General features: G+C 38.0%; 1 protein-coding gene across 5 annotated transcripts in view; it reads left to right on the forward strand.

Annotated features, from left to right (window-relative positions):
* Positions 1-18,825, forward strand: part of PCCA (propionyl-CoA carboxylase subunit alpha) — a 461,053-nt gene that overhangs the window by 234,892 nt on the left and 207,336 nt on the right. For 3 of the 5 annotated variants that reach the window (XM_024230769.3, XM_054529192.2, XM_054529194.2), the window contains exon 17: positions 14,508-14,618. The exons of the other annotated variants lie outside the window; for them this stretch is intronic. In XM_024230769.3, the coding sequence (XP_024086537.1) occupies positions 14,508-14,618 (111 nt within the window). The remainder of the gene's footprint in view (positions 1-14,507; positions 14,619-18,825) is intronic. 5 annotated transcript variants of the gene reach the window in all.

An 18,825-nucleotide genomic window follows, 5' to 3' on the forward strand; every position in this document is an offset into this window, starting at 1 on the left:
CCATATTGGCCTTAAGAAAGAAAAAAAGATAACGATTTAGTTTCGCATAGTCATATATAATATTTTATTTAGAAAACATTAAAGAGAAAATGGTTTTGTGTTTTAATTTTATTTTTAAAACATCATTTAGTGAGATAAAAGTCTGTATTTTTATGCTGTATTTACTATTCAAGTAGAAAGATTTTTAAAATTCCATGCTTCATTTATGTGCTTGATGGCTCTGTTCTTTGATATCCAAAATGTAAATTAATATTTGCTTTCAATTCCTTTGAGTTACATTTTTCTAAAATCAACACCTATTTTTCAGCTTTGGATATAGAGGACAAATACAACATATCATTTATCCTGTGAAACTGCAAGCATATTAACTTTCTGAATATTATCAGTCACAAATTTTGGGCATCAGAAAATAATCTCTTTTTTAGTTCAAATTATCATTAAGTATTTTTGAAAGTTATATTGTATTTTACTGATGACAGAGTTTGGTTCCAACTATTTTAACATTGGCCAGATAGGGAGTTAAAAAATTTATACTAGCAATAGCCTGTAACACGAAAGCCAGTAAAGTTAAATATGAAATATTAAATACATATGTTAATAGTATTGTCTTTTTTTTTTTTTTTTTTGAGATAGTCTCACTCTGTCACCCAGGCTGGAGTGAAGTGGCATGATCTCGGCTCACTGCAGCCTCTGCCTCCCAGGTTTAAGCAATTCTTCTGCCTCAGCCTCCCAAGTAGCTGGGACTACAGGGGTGCGCCACCACACCTAGCTACTTTTTGTATTTTTAGTACAGACACGGGGTTTCACCATGTTGGTCAGGCTGGTCTCAACTCCTGACCTCAGGTGACCCGCCTGCCTTGGCTTCCCAAAATGAACAATACTATTTCTATTTAACCAGGGGAGGGAAGTTCAAAAATCCTGAGACTGCCTGCTAACTTACCTACTGTTTTGCAAAAACACTTGTAAATTGAAATATTCTGAATTATTAATTTGTACATAAGATCAATTTTTTTTTGTAAATTAAATTGTTGATGTACCTTGGTCTAATAACTTTCATCTCTTCCAGTCCCTCCCTTAGAGTCTTATTTTTTCTAGAACTTTATTTATTGTAATATGTGAGTGATTTGCATATTGCTGGTTTTATTTCACATTTCTCTGTCTCACCCTGTTTTGGATTCCTTCACATGTGGGGGATGTTCCCCCCATAAGTAGGAACGTCTGTTTTCTGATGTATACCATCGAATCTGCCTGCTTTTCTGAACCTTAATCATTCAGACATCATCTCACAGGCATCTCAAATTTAACTTGTCCATGAATCTGCTATTTTCCTCTCAACCTGTTTCTTCTCTGCAAATGGCAACTTCTCGCACGTTGCAGAGCCAGAACTTTGGGTGTTGTGCTCATCTCCCCATTCTTTGTAATTATGGTTGTTGTTTTGAGACAGGGTCTCACTCTGTCACTCAGGCTGGAGTGCAGTGGTGGGCCCAGGGCTCACTGCAGCCTTGACCTCCAGGGTTCAGCTGATCCTCCGACCTCAACCTCCCTGGTAGCTGGGACTATAGGCACAAGCCAGCACACCCAGCTAATTTTTTGTATTTATTGTAGAGATGGGATTTTGCCATGTTGCCTAGGCTGGTCTTGAACTCCTGACCTCAAGTGACCCACCCGCATCGGTTTCCCAAAATGTTGCAATAACAGGCATGAGCCACTTCACCTGGCCCTCATCTCCCCATTCTTGACATCAGTCCCTGCCTGCCTCCTGAATATCCCTCAAGTCCAGCTACTTCTCCCGTCTGTATTGTCAGTGTCCTAGCCATGGACCCCAGCCTTGCCATTTTTCAGCACATCTCCGCAATTGTCCTCTAAGGAATTTTTCCGTCTTCCCTCTTGCCCTTCCTCCGTCCATTTTCTGTATAGCAGCCTAGGTGATTCTGGATTGCATAGATCTAGTCATGCCTGCCCTGCCTCCCATTCTAGTTGCTCTCGTGGGAATGTGCAATCTGTGCATGGCCGATCACACCCTGAATGCCTATTGGCCTTTTCACTGCACCCAGCACCATTCTCTCCTTTGCTCATATCAGACCACGGTGTTTTCCTTTCATTCCTCTCCATAGGAATACCTGCTGGTAATCATTTGCTTTTTACAACAGTGAAATCTCTGTCTGTCTCTCTTTCTTTTTTTAATTATACTTTAAGTTCTAGGGTACATATGTACAATGTGCAGGTTTGTTACATAGGTATACATGTGCCATGCTGGTGTGCTGCACCCATTAACTCGTCATTTACATTAGGTATATCTCCTAATGCTATCCCTCCTCCCTCCCCCCACCCCACGACAGGCCCTGGTGTGTGATGTTCCCCTTCCTGTGTCCATGTGTTCTCATTGTTCAATTCCCACCTATGAGTGGAACATGCGGTGTTTGGTTTTTTGTCCTTTCGATAGTTTGCTGAGAAAGATGGTTTCCAGCTTCATCCATGTCCCTACAAAGGACATGAACTCATCCTTTTTTATGGCTGCATAGTATTCCATGGTGTATATGTGCCACATTTTCTTAATCCAGTCTATCATTGATGGACATTTGGGTTGATTCCAACTCTTTGCTATTGTGAATAGTGCCGCAATAAACATAGGTGTGCATGTGTCTTTATAGCAGCATGATTTATAATCCTTTGGGTATATATACCCAGTAATGAGATGGCTGAGTCAAATGGTATTTCTAGTTCTAGATCCTTGAGGAATCGCCACACTGTCTTCCACAATGGTTGAATTAGTTTACAGTCCCACCAACAGTGTAAAAGTATTCCTATTTCTCCACATCCTCTCCAGCACCTGTTGTTTCCTGACTTTTTAACGATTGCCATTCTAACTGGTGTGAGATGTTATCTCATTGTGGTTTTGATTTGCACTTCTCTGATGGCCAGTGATGATGAGCATTTTTTCATGTGTCTGTTGCCTACATAAATGTCTTCTTTTGAGAAGTGTCTGTTTATATCCTTCGCCCACTTTTTGATGGGTTGTTTGATTTTTTCTTGTAAATTTGTTTGAGTTCTTTGTAGATTCTGGATATTAGCCCTTTGTCAGATGAGTAGATTGCAGAAATTTTCTCCCATTCTGTAGGTTGCCTGTTCACTCTGGTGGTAGTTTCTTTTGCTGTGCAGAAGCTCTTTAGCTTAATTAGATCCCATTTGTCAATTTTGGCTTTTGTTGTCCTTGCTTTTGGTGTTTTAGACATGAAGTCCTTGCCCATGCCTATGTCCTGAATGATATTGCCTAGGTTTTCTTCTAGGGTTTTTATGGCTTTAGGCCTAACATTTAAGTCTTTAATCCATCTTGAATTAATTTTTGTATAAGGCGTAAGGAAGGGATCCATATGCTTTCTGCATATGGCTAGCCAGTTTTCCCAGCACCATTTATTAAATAGGGAATCCTTTCCCCATTTCTTGTTTTTTTCAGGTTTGTCAAAGATCAGATGGTTGTAGATGTGTGGTATTATTTCCGAGGGCTCTGTTCTGTTCCCTTGGTCTATGTCTCTGTTTTGGTACCAGTACCATGCTGTTTTGGTTACTGTAGCCTTGTAGTAGAGTTTGAAGTCAGGTAGCGTGATGCCTCCAGCTTTGTTCTTTTGGCTTAGGATTGACTTGGCAATGCAGGTTCTTTTTTGGTTCCATATGAACTTTAAGGTAGTTCTTTCCAATTCTGTGAAGAAAGTCATTGGTAGCTTGATGGGGATGGCATTGAATCTATAAATTACCTTGGGCAGTATGGCCATTTTCATGATGTTGATTCTTCCTATCTATGAGCATGGAATGTTCTTCCATTTGTTTGTGTTTTCTTTTATTTTGTTGAGCAGTGTTTTGTAGTTCTCTTTGAAGAGATGCTTCACATCTCTTGTAAGTTGGATTCCTAGGTATTTTATTCTCTTTGAAACAATTGTGAATGGGAGTTCACTCATGATTCGGCTTTCTGTTTGTCTGTTATTGGTGTATAAGAATGCTTGTGACTTTTGCACATTGATTTTGTATCCTGAGACTTTGCTGAAGTTGCTTATCAGCTTAAGGAGATTTTGAGCTGAAACGATGGGGTTTTCTAAATATACAATCATGTCATCTGCAAACAGGGACAATTTGACTTCCTCTTTTCCTGATTGAATACCCTTTATTTCTTTCTCCTGCCTGATTGCCCTGGCCAGTACTTTCAATACCATGTTGAATACGAGTGGTGAGAGAGGGCATCCCTGTCTCGTGCCAGTTTTCAAAGGAAAGCTTCCAGTTTTTGCCCATTCAGTATGATATTGGCTGTGGGTTTGTCATAAATAGCTCTTATTATTTTGAGATACATCCCATCAATACTGAATTTATTGAGAGTTTTTAGTATGAAGGGCTGTTGAATTTTGTCAAAGGCCTTTTCTGCATCTATTGAGATAATCATGTGGTTTTTGTCTTTGGTTCTGTTTATATGCTGGATTTCGTTTATTGATTTGCGTGTGTTGAACCAGCCTTGCATCCCAGGGATGAAGCCCACTTGATCATGGTGGATAAGCTTTTTGATGTGCTGCTGGATTTGGTTTGCCAGTATTTTATTGAGGACTTTTGCATCGATGTTCATCAGGAATATTTTAGGGCCTCTGTGTGTTGCCTAGGCTGGAGTGCAGTGGCACAATAATAGCTTACTGCAGCCTCGAATTCCTGGATTCAAGTGATCCCCCTGCCTCTGGCTCCTGAGTAGCTGGGACTACAGATATGCCACCCTACCCAGCTAATTTTTAAATTTTTTGTAGAGATAGGGTCTGTGTTTTCCAGGCTGGTCACAAACTCCTGGCCTCAAGCAGTCCTCCTGCCTCAGCCTCCCAAAGGGCTGGGATTACAGGTGTGAGCTAAATTCCTCCCTAATGTTACCATAGCCTTAGCTACTTATCTTTGGGTCCTTCTCATCTTTCTGTTTTCCTTCCCAGCCAGGAAAATCTGTGTAAGTCTCAAATACTTTCCTCTTCCTGGAACACCAAAGCTGTCATTTCCTATGCAGGTGAACGTTTCTGGCAAGTGATACCTCTTTTCTTTTTCAAAAGCACTCTAGTTTGTCTCTTTGTGAAACATGATCAAGGGATTAATTTCCCATGTTTTATTTAGCCTGATCTCTTTCAAGGAGCTTTTTACATTTTTGCCTATCTAATTGATCTTTCTAAGCATCCTAGCATATTGCCTTCAATTGCTGTTCATTTTCATCTAAACAAAAGCAACGCCACATTTTTTCAATGATTTCTTAGGTATATTGATGTCATTAGAAATTTCATATGCGTTCTACTATGTTTCTCATTTAAAAAAACTTACTAAAGCCCTCCGAAACATAGTTATTGTATATGGGCCAAGTAAATCATTACCCACAGAACAAGCATGAAATAGCTCTGTATATCTCATGGGCATGTGCTATAGAAGATCTGCGTGTGTGTGTGTGTGTGTGTGTGTACATAAAGCGATCTATAAGATATATATATGTATATAGTGAACAATATGATCGATTCTGATATATAGAACTTTTTCCATGGAATTTTTGTGTAGCTAAAGGAATAGCATTAATTTGAATTTGTGAACGTTTTCTAAATGTTTTGAGGCAGTTTTGATAAATTGAGAATTGGCCTTTATAAAATTTAGATACATAGCATCTGTTGAGTCAGGAACAGAAATGCTCAGGATTTTCCATATGGTTGTGGATATGGTCTAGTATAAAAGAGATGCATAGGAAAATGCCTGGGAGGGTATATATGTTAAGCTGTTAACATTGGCTAGCTTACAGATGGAAAGTCATATTGAAAAGGTGTGCCCTGCTCGCTTAGACACATGCACTAGGGTACAGGGTAACCTGCTGTAACAAAGATTTCTAAATTCAGTGGGATAAATAAGAGAGACGTTTATTTACCTCTCATGTAACTGTCTGGTCCATGCTGCTAGGAGTGCAAGTCAGCCTCATGAGGTCATTCAAAGATACACACACCCATCCTGATGCGCCACTCCATTTGAATTGCCAAAGCTGAGTTTCTGCCATATCAGGAAACCCATAGTAAGACAAGAAGAAAGGAAGCCCAAGGAAGCAATGAGAGAGTCGGAAGTTGCGTACATCACTTTAGCTTACCTTCCTTTGTCTAGGAATTAGTTTGTCATGCCTAGCTACAAGCTAGATGGGAAAGTGGAGTCTGTGTCTGGGTGTCTTTTGCTCAGCCAAAATTCTATTACTGTGGAAAAATGAAAAGCAGGTTTTAGGAGAAACTATCAGTCTGTCACAATAAACTGCATCTTAAAAATTGTTTATATATAATTATATATGTAACTATTGTGATATATAATGTACTAATCATTAGGTAAACTATTCAGTCTCTCTGGATTGCAATTTTCTTCTTTTTCTGTTTTTTTTTTTTTAATTTTTTTTTTCTTTTAGAGATAGGGTCTCTCTCTGTCACCAAGATTTGGGTACAGTGATGCAGTCATAGCTCACTACAACCTCGAACTCCTGGGCTCAAGTGATCTTCCTGCCTCAGCCTCCCAAGTACCTGGGACTATAGGCACATGCCACCATTCCCAGCTAATTTTCTGTTTTTATTTTTTGTAGATACAGGGTCTTGCTACATTGCCCAGGCTGGTCTTGAACTCCTGGCCTCAAGTCATCTCCCACCTTGACTTCCCAAAGTGCTGAAATTAAAGGTGTGAGCCACTGCACCCAGCACAATTTTCTCATTTTTAAAGTCCCATTTTTCTTTGTAGTTTACTTATTGTATAACTAGTTGCGCAGTTTCCCAAGAGCAGGTACCATATTGTGTGCTCTCATTTTCCTTCCCATGATATCTAATGGCTGCATGAGTAATAGTGTAGAATACATGTTGATGGATATAGATAGGTTTGCTCAGATTAAAGGGCTAGATAGTAAATGTTTTAGACTTTGTGGGACACAAGGTTTCTGTTACAACTGCTTGACTCTGCTGTTACAACATGAAAACAGTCACATGTAAACAAACCAGGCTGGCTGTGTTCTAATAAAACTTTATTTACAAAATAGGTAGGAGGGTAGATTTGGCCTTCAGGCCATAGTTTGCCAACCATTGTCTTATAGGAAAGTTACACTTTCCAAATAGATATAGGTGTAAACTTAGATTTCAGGAGCTCCATTCTCTTTTTTTTTTTTTTTTGAGACAGAGTCTCACTCTGTCACCCAGGCTGGCGTACAATGGTGCGATCTCGGCTCACTACAACCTTCGCCTCCCGGGTTCAAGCGGGAGGCCTCAGCCTCACGAATAGCTGGGATTACAGGTGCTTGCCACCACGCCTGGCTAATTATTGTATTTTTAGTAGAGACAGGGTATCACCGTGTTGGCCAGGCTGGTCTCAAATTGCTGACCTTGTGATCCTCCTGCCTCAGCCTCCCAAAGTGCTGGGATTATAGGTGTGAGCCACTGTGCCTGGCCAGGAGCTCCATTCTTAACAGAAAACAAAACTGGAAGTTAGGTAGGTCAGTGCTGAAGCTTAGGATGCAGGAAAACTTCTGTCTGATGTTTTATTAATTACATTTTGTCTCATGCTCTTTGTTTATTCCCATATAACAGGATAGTAATGTTCTTTTTTGAGAGCCCAGCATTGCATTAAGCATTATATCATTTATACCTGATAACAGTCATGCATAATAGGTTCTATTATTGTTAGTTTATAAATGAGGAAACTAAAGCTTTGAGAGGTTAACTAACTTACCTAAAGTAAGAGGCAGACCTGGTATTTGAACTTGACTATCTGATTCTTTGCTTACTTTATGGTTATTGTTGCAAAAGTGGGGATTCTGTGAGACTTGAATAGTAAAATCAGAATCATACTTTGTAGGTTTCTTATGCAGCATAATGGTACAGATTAGAACCATACAAAAGTGGACTAAAGTAATAGGAAGGAATGAACAAACCTCTGTTTACTTTGACTTCAGCTGTCATGCTGTAGTCACCTGCTCTTCTTGTGGAAGCTTGATGTAATTTCTGCCTTCCCTGGATGTGACATGCTTCTTCCCATTTCCTTTCATTCCTGTGTAACATCTTTGTAATCTGGATGACCAAGATTAGATACTTCATTCTTCACAAAACCTTCCTGCATCCTAGAACTCTCCCAACACTATTAGTATCCTCTTGTGGCAGTTACCTATTTTGATATTACAGTTGAACTTTGAACAACACTGGTTTGAACTGTGCAGGTCCATTTATCTTGGATTTTTTTTCAATAAATATATCCTAAAATTATTTGAAGATTTGTGACAATTTGAAAAAGCTTTCAGGCAAACTCTATAGCCTCGAAGTACCAAAGAAAGAAAAAGGTATGTCATGAATACATAAAATATATAGAGATACTAGTCTGTTTCATCATTTGCTATTCTAAAATATACACAAATATATTATAAAAGTTAACATTTATCAAAACTTACACAAACAGAGACCATACCTGATGCCATTCAAAGCAGAGAGAAATGTACACAAACAGTAAAGACGCAGCATGAAATCATAACCACATTAAGATTCACTGTAGTACATACTGTACTACTGTATAGTTTCATAGCCACCTTCTGTTGGTATTGGAGTGAGCTCAAGTGTTGCAAGTATCTGCTTAAAACACCATGTGATGCTGATCACCGCTGTGTGATCAGTTCTCTCTCCAATAAATTGCATATGGCAGTAAAAAGTCATCATTTATGGTTCTGGCATATTTTTCATCATGTTTAGTGCAAACCATAAACTTTGAATAACAAGACAGAATCCATACAAAGTGCTACTAGTAATGCTGGAGGTCCTCCCAAGAAGCAGAGAAAAGTCATGACATTACGAGAAAAAGTTAAATTACTTGATAATGTATGGTAGATTGAGGTCTGCAGATGTAGTTTCCTGTCATTTCAAGATAAATGAATCCCATGTAAGGACCATTGTAAAAGAAAATAAAATGAAATTCATGAAGCAGTTGCTGCAGCTACACCAGCAGGTGTGAAAATCTTGCACTTTTTGTGAAACGCCTTTCATTTCCTATTGAAGATGCAGCTTTTATGTGGGTACAGGATTGCTATAAGAAAGGCATTCCCATAGACTCGAATATGACTGTTTATGGGAAAAGTGAAGTTGTTATATGGCAACTTAAAGCAAAAGGAAGGTGGAAGGATATAAAGCTGGAGAATGTATTGCCAACCAAGGATGGTTTGATAATTTTAGAAAGAGATTTGACTTTAAAATGTGAAGACAAAATATGAAGGGGAAGCTGTTTCTGCCAACCAAGAGGCAGCATTAAGACACCATTAAGAAAATCATTGAAGAGAAAGGTTATCTGCTGATCAGGTTTTTAATGCAGACACAAGTGCCTTATTCTGAGGGGAAAAACAAAAGCCACAAGGAACATTTCTTAGTAAGGAGAAGAAGCAAGCATGAGGAGTTAAGACAGGGAGGAATAGGCTAACTCTGTCTGTTGTTCTGTGCAAATGCAGTCAGGTTTATGATCTGCACTTATCTGTGAAGCTACTCATCTCCTAACCTTGAAGAAAAATGATAAGCACCGGCTGCCAGTCTCCTGGTTGTACAACAAGAAAGCTTGGACAATGAGAACCCTTTTTGTGGATTGATTCCATTGATGCTTTGTCCCTAAAGTCTGGAAGTACTTTGCCAGTAAGGGGCTGTCTTCTCAAGTTCTTTTGATATGGACAGAGCCCCAGCCACCCAGAACATATGTGTTTAACATCGAAGGTGTCGAAGTGGCCTGCTTCTCCCCAAACCCAACAAGTCTAATTCAGTCTCTAGCTCAGAGTATTGTAAGGACCTTTCAGGCTCATTATACACAGAGCTGTATGGAAACAATCGTTGACACTGTGGAAGAGAAAAAGTCTGGAAAGATTACACCACTGAAGATGCATTGTTGTCATATAAAAAGCTGTGACAGCCATCAAGCCCAAAATTTTTGCTGGAGAAAACTTTGTCTGGATGTTGTGCATGACTTCACAGGATTTATGAAAGAGGCAACCAAGGAAATCATGAAAGAGATTGTGGATTTGACATAAAAGGTGGAGTGGGGGTTGAAGGGTTTTAAGGTATGGATCTTAGAGGAATCCAAGAGTGGATAGACACCACACCCGAGGAATTAACAGAGGATGACTTGATGCAGATAAATGCTTCTGAATTGGTGCCAGAGGATGAGGGAGAAGACATAGAAGAAGCAGTGCCAGAAAACAGGATCACATCAGACAATGTGGCAGAAGGATTCTGATTATTCAAGACTGCTATTGACTTATTTTATGACATGGACCCTTCTGTGATACTGGCAGTAAAACTAAAACAGTGGAAGAAGGATTGAACTCATATAGAAACATTTTTAGAGAAATGAAAAAGCAAAAAAGGCAGACAAAAAATTACAAAGCATATTCATAGTTATACAGAGTGTGCCACCTCTCCTGCCTCCGCTTCCACCTCCTCCACCTCTCCTGCCTCTGCAACCCCTGAGACAACAAGACCAGCCCCTCCTCTTCCTCCTTTTCCTCAGTCTACTCAACCTGAAGAGGAGGAGGAAGACTGTTATGATGATCCACTTCCACTTGATGAATAGTAAATGTATTTTCTCTTATGATTTGCTTCACAACATTTTCTTTAGCTTTATTGCAAGACTGCAGTATTTAATATATATAATATATAAAAGTGTAATTGACTATGTTTTCAGCAAGGGTTTCAGTCAACAGTATGTTATTAGTATTTACTTTTTTGGAGCATCAAAAGTTATATATGGATTTTTGTCTGTGCAGGAGGCACCCCTAACTCTCCTGTTATTCAGTCATCACCTGTACTTTGAAATTGTCATTGTGTACTAGGCTCAATTTTTTTCTACTAGATTACATGCGTCTTTAAAAAATGACTTATTGAGGTATACTTGACATAATAAATTTCTGATATTTAAAGTATTCAATTTTATGAGTTTTGACATACATATACACCTGTGAAACCATTACCACAGCCATGGTGTTGAACACTTCTTTCACCTCCAGAAATTTCCTTATGGTCTTTGCCATTTACCCTCCCTCTACCCCTTTCCCAGTGTAACCACATGATCTGCTTTCTGTCACTGTAGGCTCGTTTGCATGTCCTAAAATTTTATATTAATGGAACTATACATTATTATGCATGATTTTTGGTCTTGCCTTTTTAACTCAGCATAATTATTTTTAGATTCATCCTTGTTATTTCATGTGTTATTGACTCTTTTTGTGTGTATGTGGAATAGAATTCCATTGTATGGACAAGCCCAGTTTTTTTCATTCATTTGCCTGTTGTTGGAGATTTAAATTGTTTCCAGGTTTTGATTATAGTCAATAAAGCTGCTATTAACCTTTGTATATAATTCCTTGTATAGACATATGTTTTTATTTAACTTAACTTAATACGTAGGAGTGAGTTGTCTGAATCAGTGAGTATATGTTTAACTTTTCCAGAAACTGCCAAACTGTTCCAAAGTGTGTGTATCATTTTATATTGCCACCACAGTGTGACAATTCTCCTTGTTCCATATCCTGACTAGCACTATTATCTGTCTTTTCACTTTGGCCATGTAAATTGGTACATTGGTGGCATCTCATCGTATTTCTTTAACAATAATGATGTTGAACAATTTTTCCTATGCTTAGTGGACATTTTGACTGTGTTTTTTTACTTGGTTTGTTTTTTGTCTTATAATTGTGTTGTAAGTGTTCCTTATATATTTGTAGATGCAACTCCCTTGTTCAATATATGTATTGTGGGCCAGACACGGTGGCTTATGCCTATAATCCTAGTACTTTGGGAGGCCAAGGTGGGCGGATCACTTGAGCCCAGGAGTTCAAGACCAGCCTGGGCAACATAGCAAAAATGTGTCTCTACAAAAAATATAAAAATTAGCTGGGCGGCCGGATGCAGTGGCTCACGCCTGTAATCCTAGCACTTCGGGAGGCTGAGGCGGGTGGATCACGAGGTCAGGAGATCGAGACCAACCTGGCCAACATGGTGAAACCCCGCGTCTAGTAAAAATACAAAAATTAACTGGGTGTGGTGGCATGTTCCTGTAATCCCAGCTACTTAGGAGGCTGAGGCAGGATAATCGCTTGAACCTAGGAGGCAGAGGTTGCAGTGAGCCGAGATTGTGCCATTGCACTCTAGCCTGGCAACAGAGCGAGACTCCGTCTCAAAGAAAAAAAAAAAATTAGCTGGGCATGGTGGCATGCACCTGTGGTCCTAGCTATTTGGGAGGCTGAGACAGGAGGATCCCTGAGCCTGGGAGGCTGAAGCTTCAGTGAGCCGAGATTGCACCACTGCACTCTGACCTGGGCGACAGAGTGAGACCCTGTCTCAAAAAATATAATAATAATAAATTTAATGTGAATATTTTCTCTCAGGCTGTAGTTTGCTATTTTATTTTCTTAGTTGCCTCTTTTGAGGAGCAGACTTAAATTTTGATGAAGTACAATTTGTCAATATTTTTATAGTGCATGGTTTCTGTGTACTAAGAATCTGTTGCCTACCTTAAGGTAACAGATTTTTTCCTCCATATTTTCTACTATAGTTATGAAAATAGGTTTGTGATTCATTTGGAGTTAATTTTTTGTCTATGTTGTTAGGTGTTAGGGTTGAGGTTAATTTTTTTTTTTTTTGAGATGGTGTCTAGCTCCGTCGCTGAGGCGGGAGTGCAGTGGTGCGATCTCGGCTCACTGCAACCTCCACCTCCCAGGTTCAAGCAATTTTCTTGCCTCAGCCTCCCAAGTAGCAGGGATTACAGGCGCCTGCCACCACCACGCCCAGCTAGTTTTTGTATTTTTAGTAGAGATGGGGTTTCACTGTGTTGGCCAGGCTGGTCTCGAACTCCTTACCTCATGATCTGCCTGCCTCGGCCTCCCAAAGTGCTGGAATTACATGTGTGAGCCACCGTGCCTGGACTTTTTTTTTTTTTTTTTGGTCCAAATGGTTAGCTGGTTGTTCTAGTACCATTTATTGAAACAACATTTATTAGGTTGGTGTAAACATAACTGCGGTTTTTGCATTGCTGAAATTTGCTGTTTGATATTGGAATACGTTCTTAAATAAATGTGGTTATCTTATACATCATTTTAATGTACATTTCTTGCTTTTTTTTTGCTAATGACTTACTACTTGCTGTTTATTTTATATTTAGAGTATGGAAATGATGTTAGACAAAAAGCAAATCTGAGCAATTTTCTTATTTGAGTTTAAAATGGGACGTAAAGCAGCAGAGACAACTTGCAACATCAGCAACGCATTTGGCCTAGGAACTGCTGATGAACGTACAGTGCAGTGATGGTTCAAGAAGTTTTGCAAAGGAGATGAGAACCTTGAAGATGAGGAGCTTAGTGGCCGGCCTTTGGAAGTTGATAACAACCAATTGAGAGCAGTCATCGAAGCTCATCCTTTTAAAGCTACATGAGAAGTTGCTGAAGAACTCAGTGTCAACCATTCTACGGTCGTTTGGCATTTGAAGCAAATTGGAAAGATGAAAAAGCTCCATGAGTGGGTGCCTCATGAGCTGACTGAAAATAAAAAATATTGTCATTTTGAAGTGTTGTCTTTTCCTGTTCTACAAGGCAATGAACCATTTCTTGGATTGTGATGTGTGATGAAAAGTGGATTTTATATGACAACCAGCGATGATCAGCTCAATGGCTGGACCAAGAAGAAGCTCCAAAGCACTTCCCAAAGCCAAACTTGCACCAAAAAAAGGTCATGGTCACTGTTTAGTGGTCTGTTGCTTGTCTGATCCACTCCAGCTTTCTGAATCCTGGTGAAACCATTACATCTGAGAAGTATGCTCAGCAAATGGATGGGTTACACCAAAAACTGCAATGCTTGTAGCTGGCGTTGGTCGACGAGAAGGGTCCAGTTTTTCTCCATGACAACACCCAACTGCACGTCACACAACCAATGCTTAAAATTTGAATGAGTTGGGCTATGAAGTTTTTTCTCATCCAGCATATTCACCTGACCTCTCACCAACCAACCACCACTTCAAGCATCTCAACCTTTTGCAGGGAAAACGCTTCCACAACCAGCAGGATGCAAAAAATGCTCTCCAAGAGTTCGTCAAATCCCAAAGCATGGATTTTTATGCTACAGGAATAAACAAACTTATTTCTCATTGAGAAAAAGGAGCTGATGTAATGGTTCCTATTTTGATGAATAAAGATATGTTTGAGCCTAGTTTTAATGATTTAAACTTCACGGCCCAAAACCACAATTACTTTTGCACCACCCTAATACAGCCAGTTGACTTCACTTGGCAATACCAAGCTTCTTAAGTTTATATTTAGTGTTTTATTGATACCACAAGTTCAGATATTTATTGTTGTTAATAGAATTCAAGGAAATAAGTAATCTTGAATGGTTTCTGCTAGGTCATAAAACAATGATGATAAATTTCTCCAGATTATCAGAATTCAATTTTTCACTGATTCATTGTTCTTCAATTTGATGTCATTTTACTTTTAGGTGTTACACATAATATTGCATTACTTCGAGAGGTGATAATCAACTCACACTTTGTAAAAGGAGACATCAGCACTAAATTTCTCTCTGATGTGTATCCTGATGGCTTCAAAGGTTTGTATGTATTAAAATATTTTAGTGTTTTAAAGTTGTTGTTTTTATACTTTATTGTAATACATAATTTCATTCTATTTTGAAATTAAGGCCTTTTGGCTTATATTATACTTAGTTAGCATTTTTAGAACATGCAAGACTGTTTACATTCATGATTTTGAGTATTTATGGGTGACTCATGAGTGTGATAATCTGCAGTCTGTGGAGTGCAGAGTTCAACCATGTGAATTGTTCTGAGTCCAGTGTTTTGGAGCAAAACATGTAGATAGATCATTAGCCTGCCTGACTTTCTGGTTTCTGAAAATCAAATCAGATTTGTATTTTCTACTGAGGTGAGTATATAAGGAACTCTTCTAAAGTGATTTTTAAGAGACATGTTAATGAAAATAGCACTGAAAATTTCAGAAAACCAGATTCTAGTCCTATTAATGAAAATCTAGGAAGATGATGATTTTATTCTGAAAAATGAAGTTTTCAATAAAGTAATGAGTGGAATGTGAAATTTAACACTGCAAAGTTATCAGCGAGCATTTCCAGGTAGTAGAAAAATTACTCATCAAGAGGGAGATAGAGAAAACCCTTTAGTGAACATTCAAAACATAGTTAACATAAGATATTGAGAGATAAGATTTAGATGAGACTTAATAGAAATGTTACTCAGGTGAAAGCCTCTACCTACATTTTTAATGAGCTAGTGAGGTATGAAGGTTAGATAGTCTGTCCCATATTTCAAGTGTTCTTTATATTCATTAAAGTGTTTTAATGTAAAATGACTCACATTCATATTAGGAGCTATATATAGATTCAAGTCAAGTTGATGTCATTGAGTTGTTGGGTGCATTTATAAAGCAGTTTTCAATTCAGAATTTACAATACAGAGTTTTCATAAGACTCAACAGACTCAACAGAGATAACTGATTGGAATATTGTTTTAAAACTTTAGTGTTATAGAGTTTTATCATTAGTATTAAGGCAAATGAAGAATGGCTCTAATTTGGGATCTTAAAACCAAAACTAATGATTTATTAGGTTGTTTTTCCTAAACTTTTGAATTTTTAAAAATACAAAATAAAATACAACCAGGATAGTAGTTTTATACTTTTGTGACTGTTCTTTTAATGTTTGTTGGTTTAATGAGGCTAAGAACCCCTTACGTCATTGCTTTTCATTTTATCCCTAGCACAAAACATAGTAGATACTAAGTATTTGTTGAATTAATGAAAAAAAAAATCTTACCCATGGTACTGATGAGAAAGGATTACTTTGGATTTTTTTTTTTTTTTTTTTTTTGAGACGGTGTTTTGCTCTTTCGCCCAGGCTGGAGTGTAGTGGCACGATCTTGGCTTACTGCAACTCCGCCTTCCGGTTTCAAGCGATTCTCCTGCGGCAGCCTTCCAAGTAGTCGGGGTTACAGGCATGTGCCACTACACCTGGCTAATTTTTATATTTTTAGTAGAGATGGGGTTTCACCATGTTGGCCAGGCTTGAACTCGAACTCTTGACCTCGTGATCCGCCCACCTCGGCCTCCCAAAGCGCTGGGATTACAGGTGTGAGCTACTGTACCTGGCCGCTACTTTGGATATTTTTAATCATTTATACATGTATCCAGATAACAAGTTCATTCTATTTTGATCCTAACATTTGGTTTCTTGTCCTTCCTAAAATTTTAATTAAAAGTTGTAGTACGTTTTGAAGTGGACTTAGGACTTCCATGTTTTTATGTCTCCCTGGCAATTCAGTGATGGTGATAAGAAACAGTGGGCAGAAGGAGAAAACGGAAAAACTACAGAGAACCTTTAAAACAAACATTATATACATGTATGGGTATTTTTATATATATATATACACACACATACACACATTTATATATAAGTCTGTCTATATGTATGTATGGTAAAGTATCCCAGAGAAGAAGAAAATGGGGCATTTAAATTTTCTAATCAGAGTTGATTAGTATGTGCTGGATGTTTTGCAACAATAGAGAATATCCCAAATTCTCTAGAGAAGGGATCCCCTTCAAACTCAGAAATGTACTTAAACCTAAATATTGCAGTTTTCTGTGATGCATATAATATATTACATTTATTTTTTGGTAAGGAATTAACAGCTTGGACACCACAATTTTTTTTTTTATGCTTAGACCAATTTTTAAAATTGGCATACATTGCTTTTAGCAATTATTTAATTGCAGCCTTCATTTTACATGTGAGGAAACTAGAGCTCAGAGATATCAGTAAAGCTAAATGACCAGTAAGATAATAATGCCAGGAATTGAACCTAGGCTTATTCAACTCCTATTTGAGTAGTCTTTGAGTTATGCTGGGGTTCAAATTCATAAATCACAAATGTTTTCAATCAGGGTACGCTACATGTTGTTATATTGCCTCTAAATACTTTAGAAACACACTCCTTTATTTGCCATTCTTAATGTCTCCCTCTTGTTTTATTTTCTTGTTATTTTCATGTCAGTTCGTTCTTCTTTGAATGGTTACTGTCTCTCATTCTTCTTCAGATTGATGTATTTCTCATTCTCCATTTTCCCCCCAAATCAGGTCTTAGATATTTTAAACTGTATCGTCTTTGACTGTTTGATATATGTGCCCAAGAGACCGCAGGAAGTGGTAACTACAGTTAATCCAGGATCCTCTCCATATGTTTGGGGCCAGGTCATTTTGCCCCTTTGGGGTTCCCCATCTGCTTCCCATCTGTCCAGCTATCCTAGGCACTATTCACAGGCAAGCACCTATTTTTATGACTGCATTAAAATTTTCTATTGTATATGTTTATTATCCCACATTTATTTGTATGTAGACTAAGCCAGTTTTACTAGAGATTCTTAGAGTTAAACTTTGAAATGACTGCTTCTAAAATTAAATAATAGGTTACACGAGAAATTATTCTTGTCATCTCTTTAGATGTGGATGTTGAAAAGCGGTTTCCCTTGATTCTGAAAAATAAATGGAACATGAGTAAGAAGATATTTTAAGAACTATAATTTCATTTGGCCTATAATGAACATTTTGGGCTTATTTCTCTGATACCTTCCTATACTTCAACCCCAAGCCCCATTGAAAGAAATTGTCAGAATTATCTCTTTCTTTTAAGAAGTTACAGATCTTCTGGTAAAAATTTCACTCAACACAAAAAGTATATAATTAATTATACTTCTCTTTTTTCCGCTGAATTTAGTCAAGTATATCTATAGTTTTAAAAATACTACTATGATATTTGGACTGAATTCAATCATTAAAGTCATTCAACAAATAATTGGTATAGGCTCTAGAAGAAAATCAAAGATGTGTATATTTTACCTGCTCTTAGTGAGCTGACATCATGAGAGAAATAATAATGTAAAGTACCCACTATACTACAGGACAGGATAAAGTAAGTGCCTGTTAAAGATGTAAGCAAAGTATCTTGATAGAAGAGAAAAAAACACAACAACAACAACAACAAAGAAACACCGGAAACCCAGTTCCATTTGAGGGAATAAAGAATGGCTTTAAGGATGAGATAGCATTTAGACTATTGGAATACCTCTCCGGGGACTCTCTCCATGGGAGCTGGGCTGCGCTTGTGAGTGCCATGTGTGCACATCTTCATAAGCCATCCTCTTTGAAGTTGGTAGTTTGAAATCAGCCATGAAGAAAGTTTTTACTATAAGGAAATTGGTTGTACCCTGTGGCTTTTCTCCTTCCCCCACACCCCAGTTGTTTGTTAAGCATTTACCAGCAAACCACTGCCTAACTCTTTGGCCTGCATATTGAGCAGAGTCCCTGATGTAAACAGGAAAAGAATTACTCATCTAGGGAGGAAGACCTAGAAGACTTACTAAGGACAGGTGGTGCTCAGTTTTAGAGCTGCTGTTGTAGGAGGCAGATGACTGTGCTTACTGAAAAATAGGAAGAACACTTAAAAATACTGAATTAGAGAAGAAAGACTTAATGAACTAAAAAACTGTGATTTTTCTAAATAAAACAATTCAGCAGTCAATGTGGAAGGTAGGATGGTCACTACTAAGATCCAAATTAGTGACTCAAAGGAATAAATGGAAGTATCTCAAAATACGTAGCAAAAAGGTAAAGAGAATGAAATCATAAGAGAGATGGAGGGAAGATCCAAAAGATTTTAGACATAAATGCATACTAGGAGTTTCATGAAAAGAAAAATGGAAATGAAGGATAATTTTTAAAAAGATTATAGAGA

This window comes from Pongo abelii, chromosome 14 (assembly GCF_028885655.2).
Source record: "Pongo abelii isolate AG06213 chromosome 14, NHGRI_mPonAbe1-v2.0_pri, whole genome shotgun sequence".
Taxonomy (NCBI): domain Eukaryota; kingdom Metazoa; phylum Chordata; class Mammalia; order Primates; family Hominidae; genus Pongo; species Pongo abelii.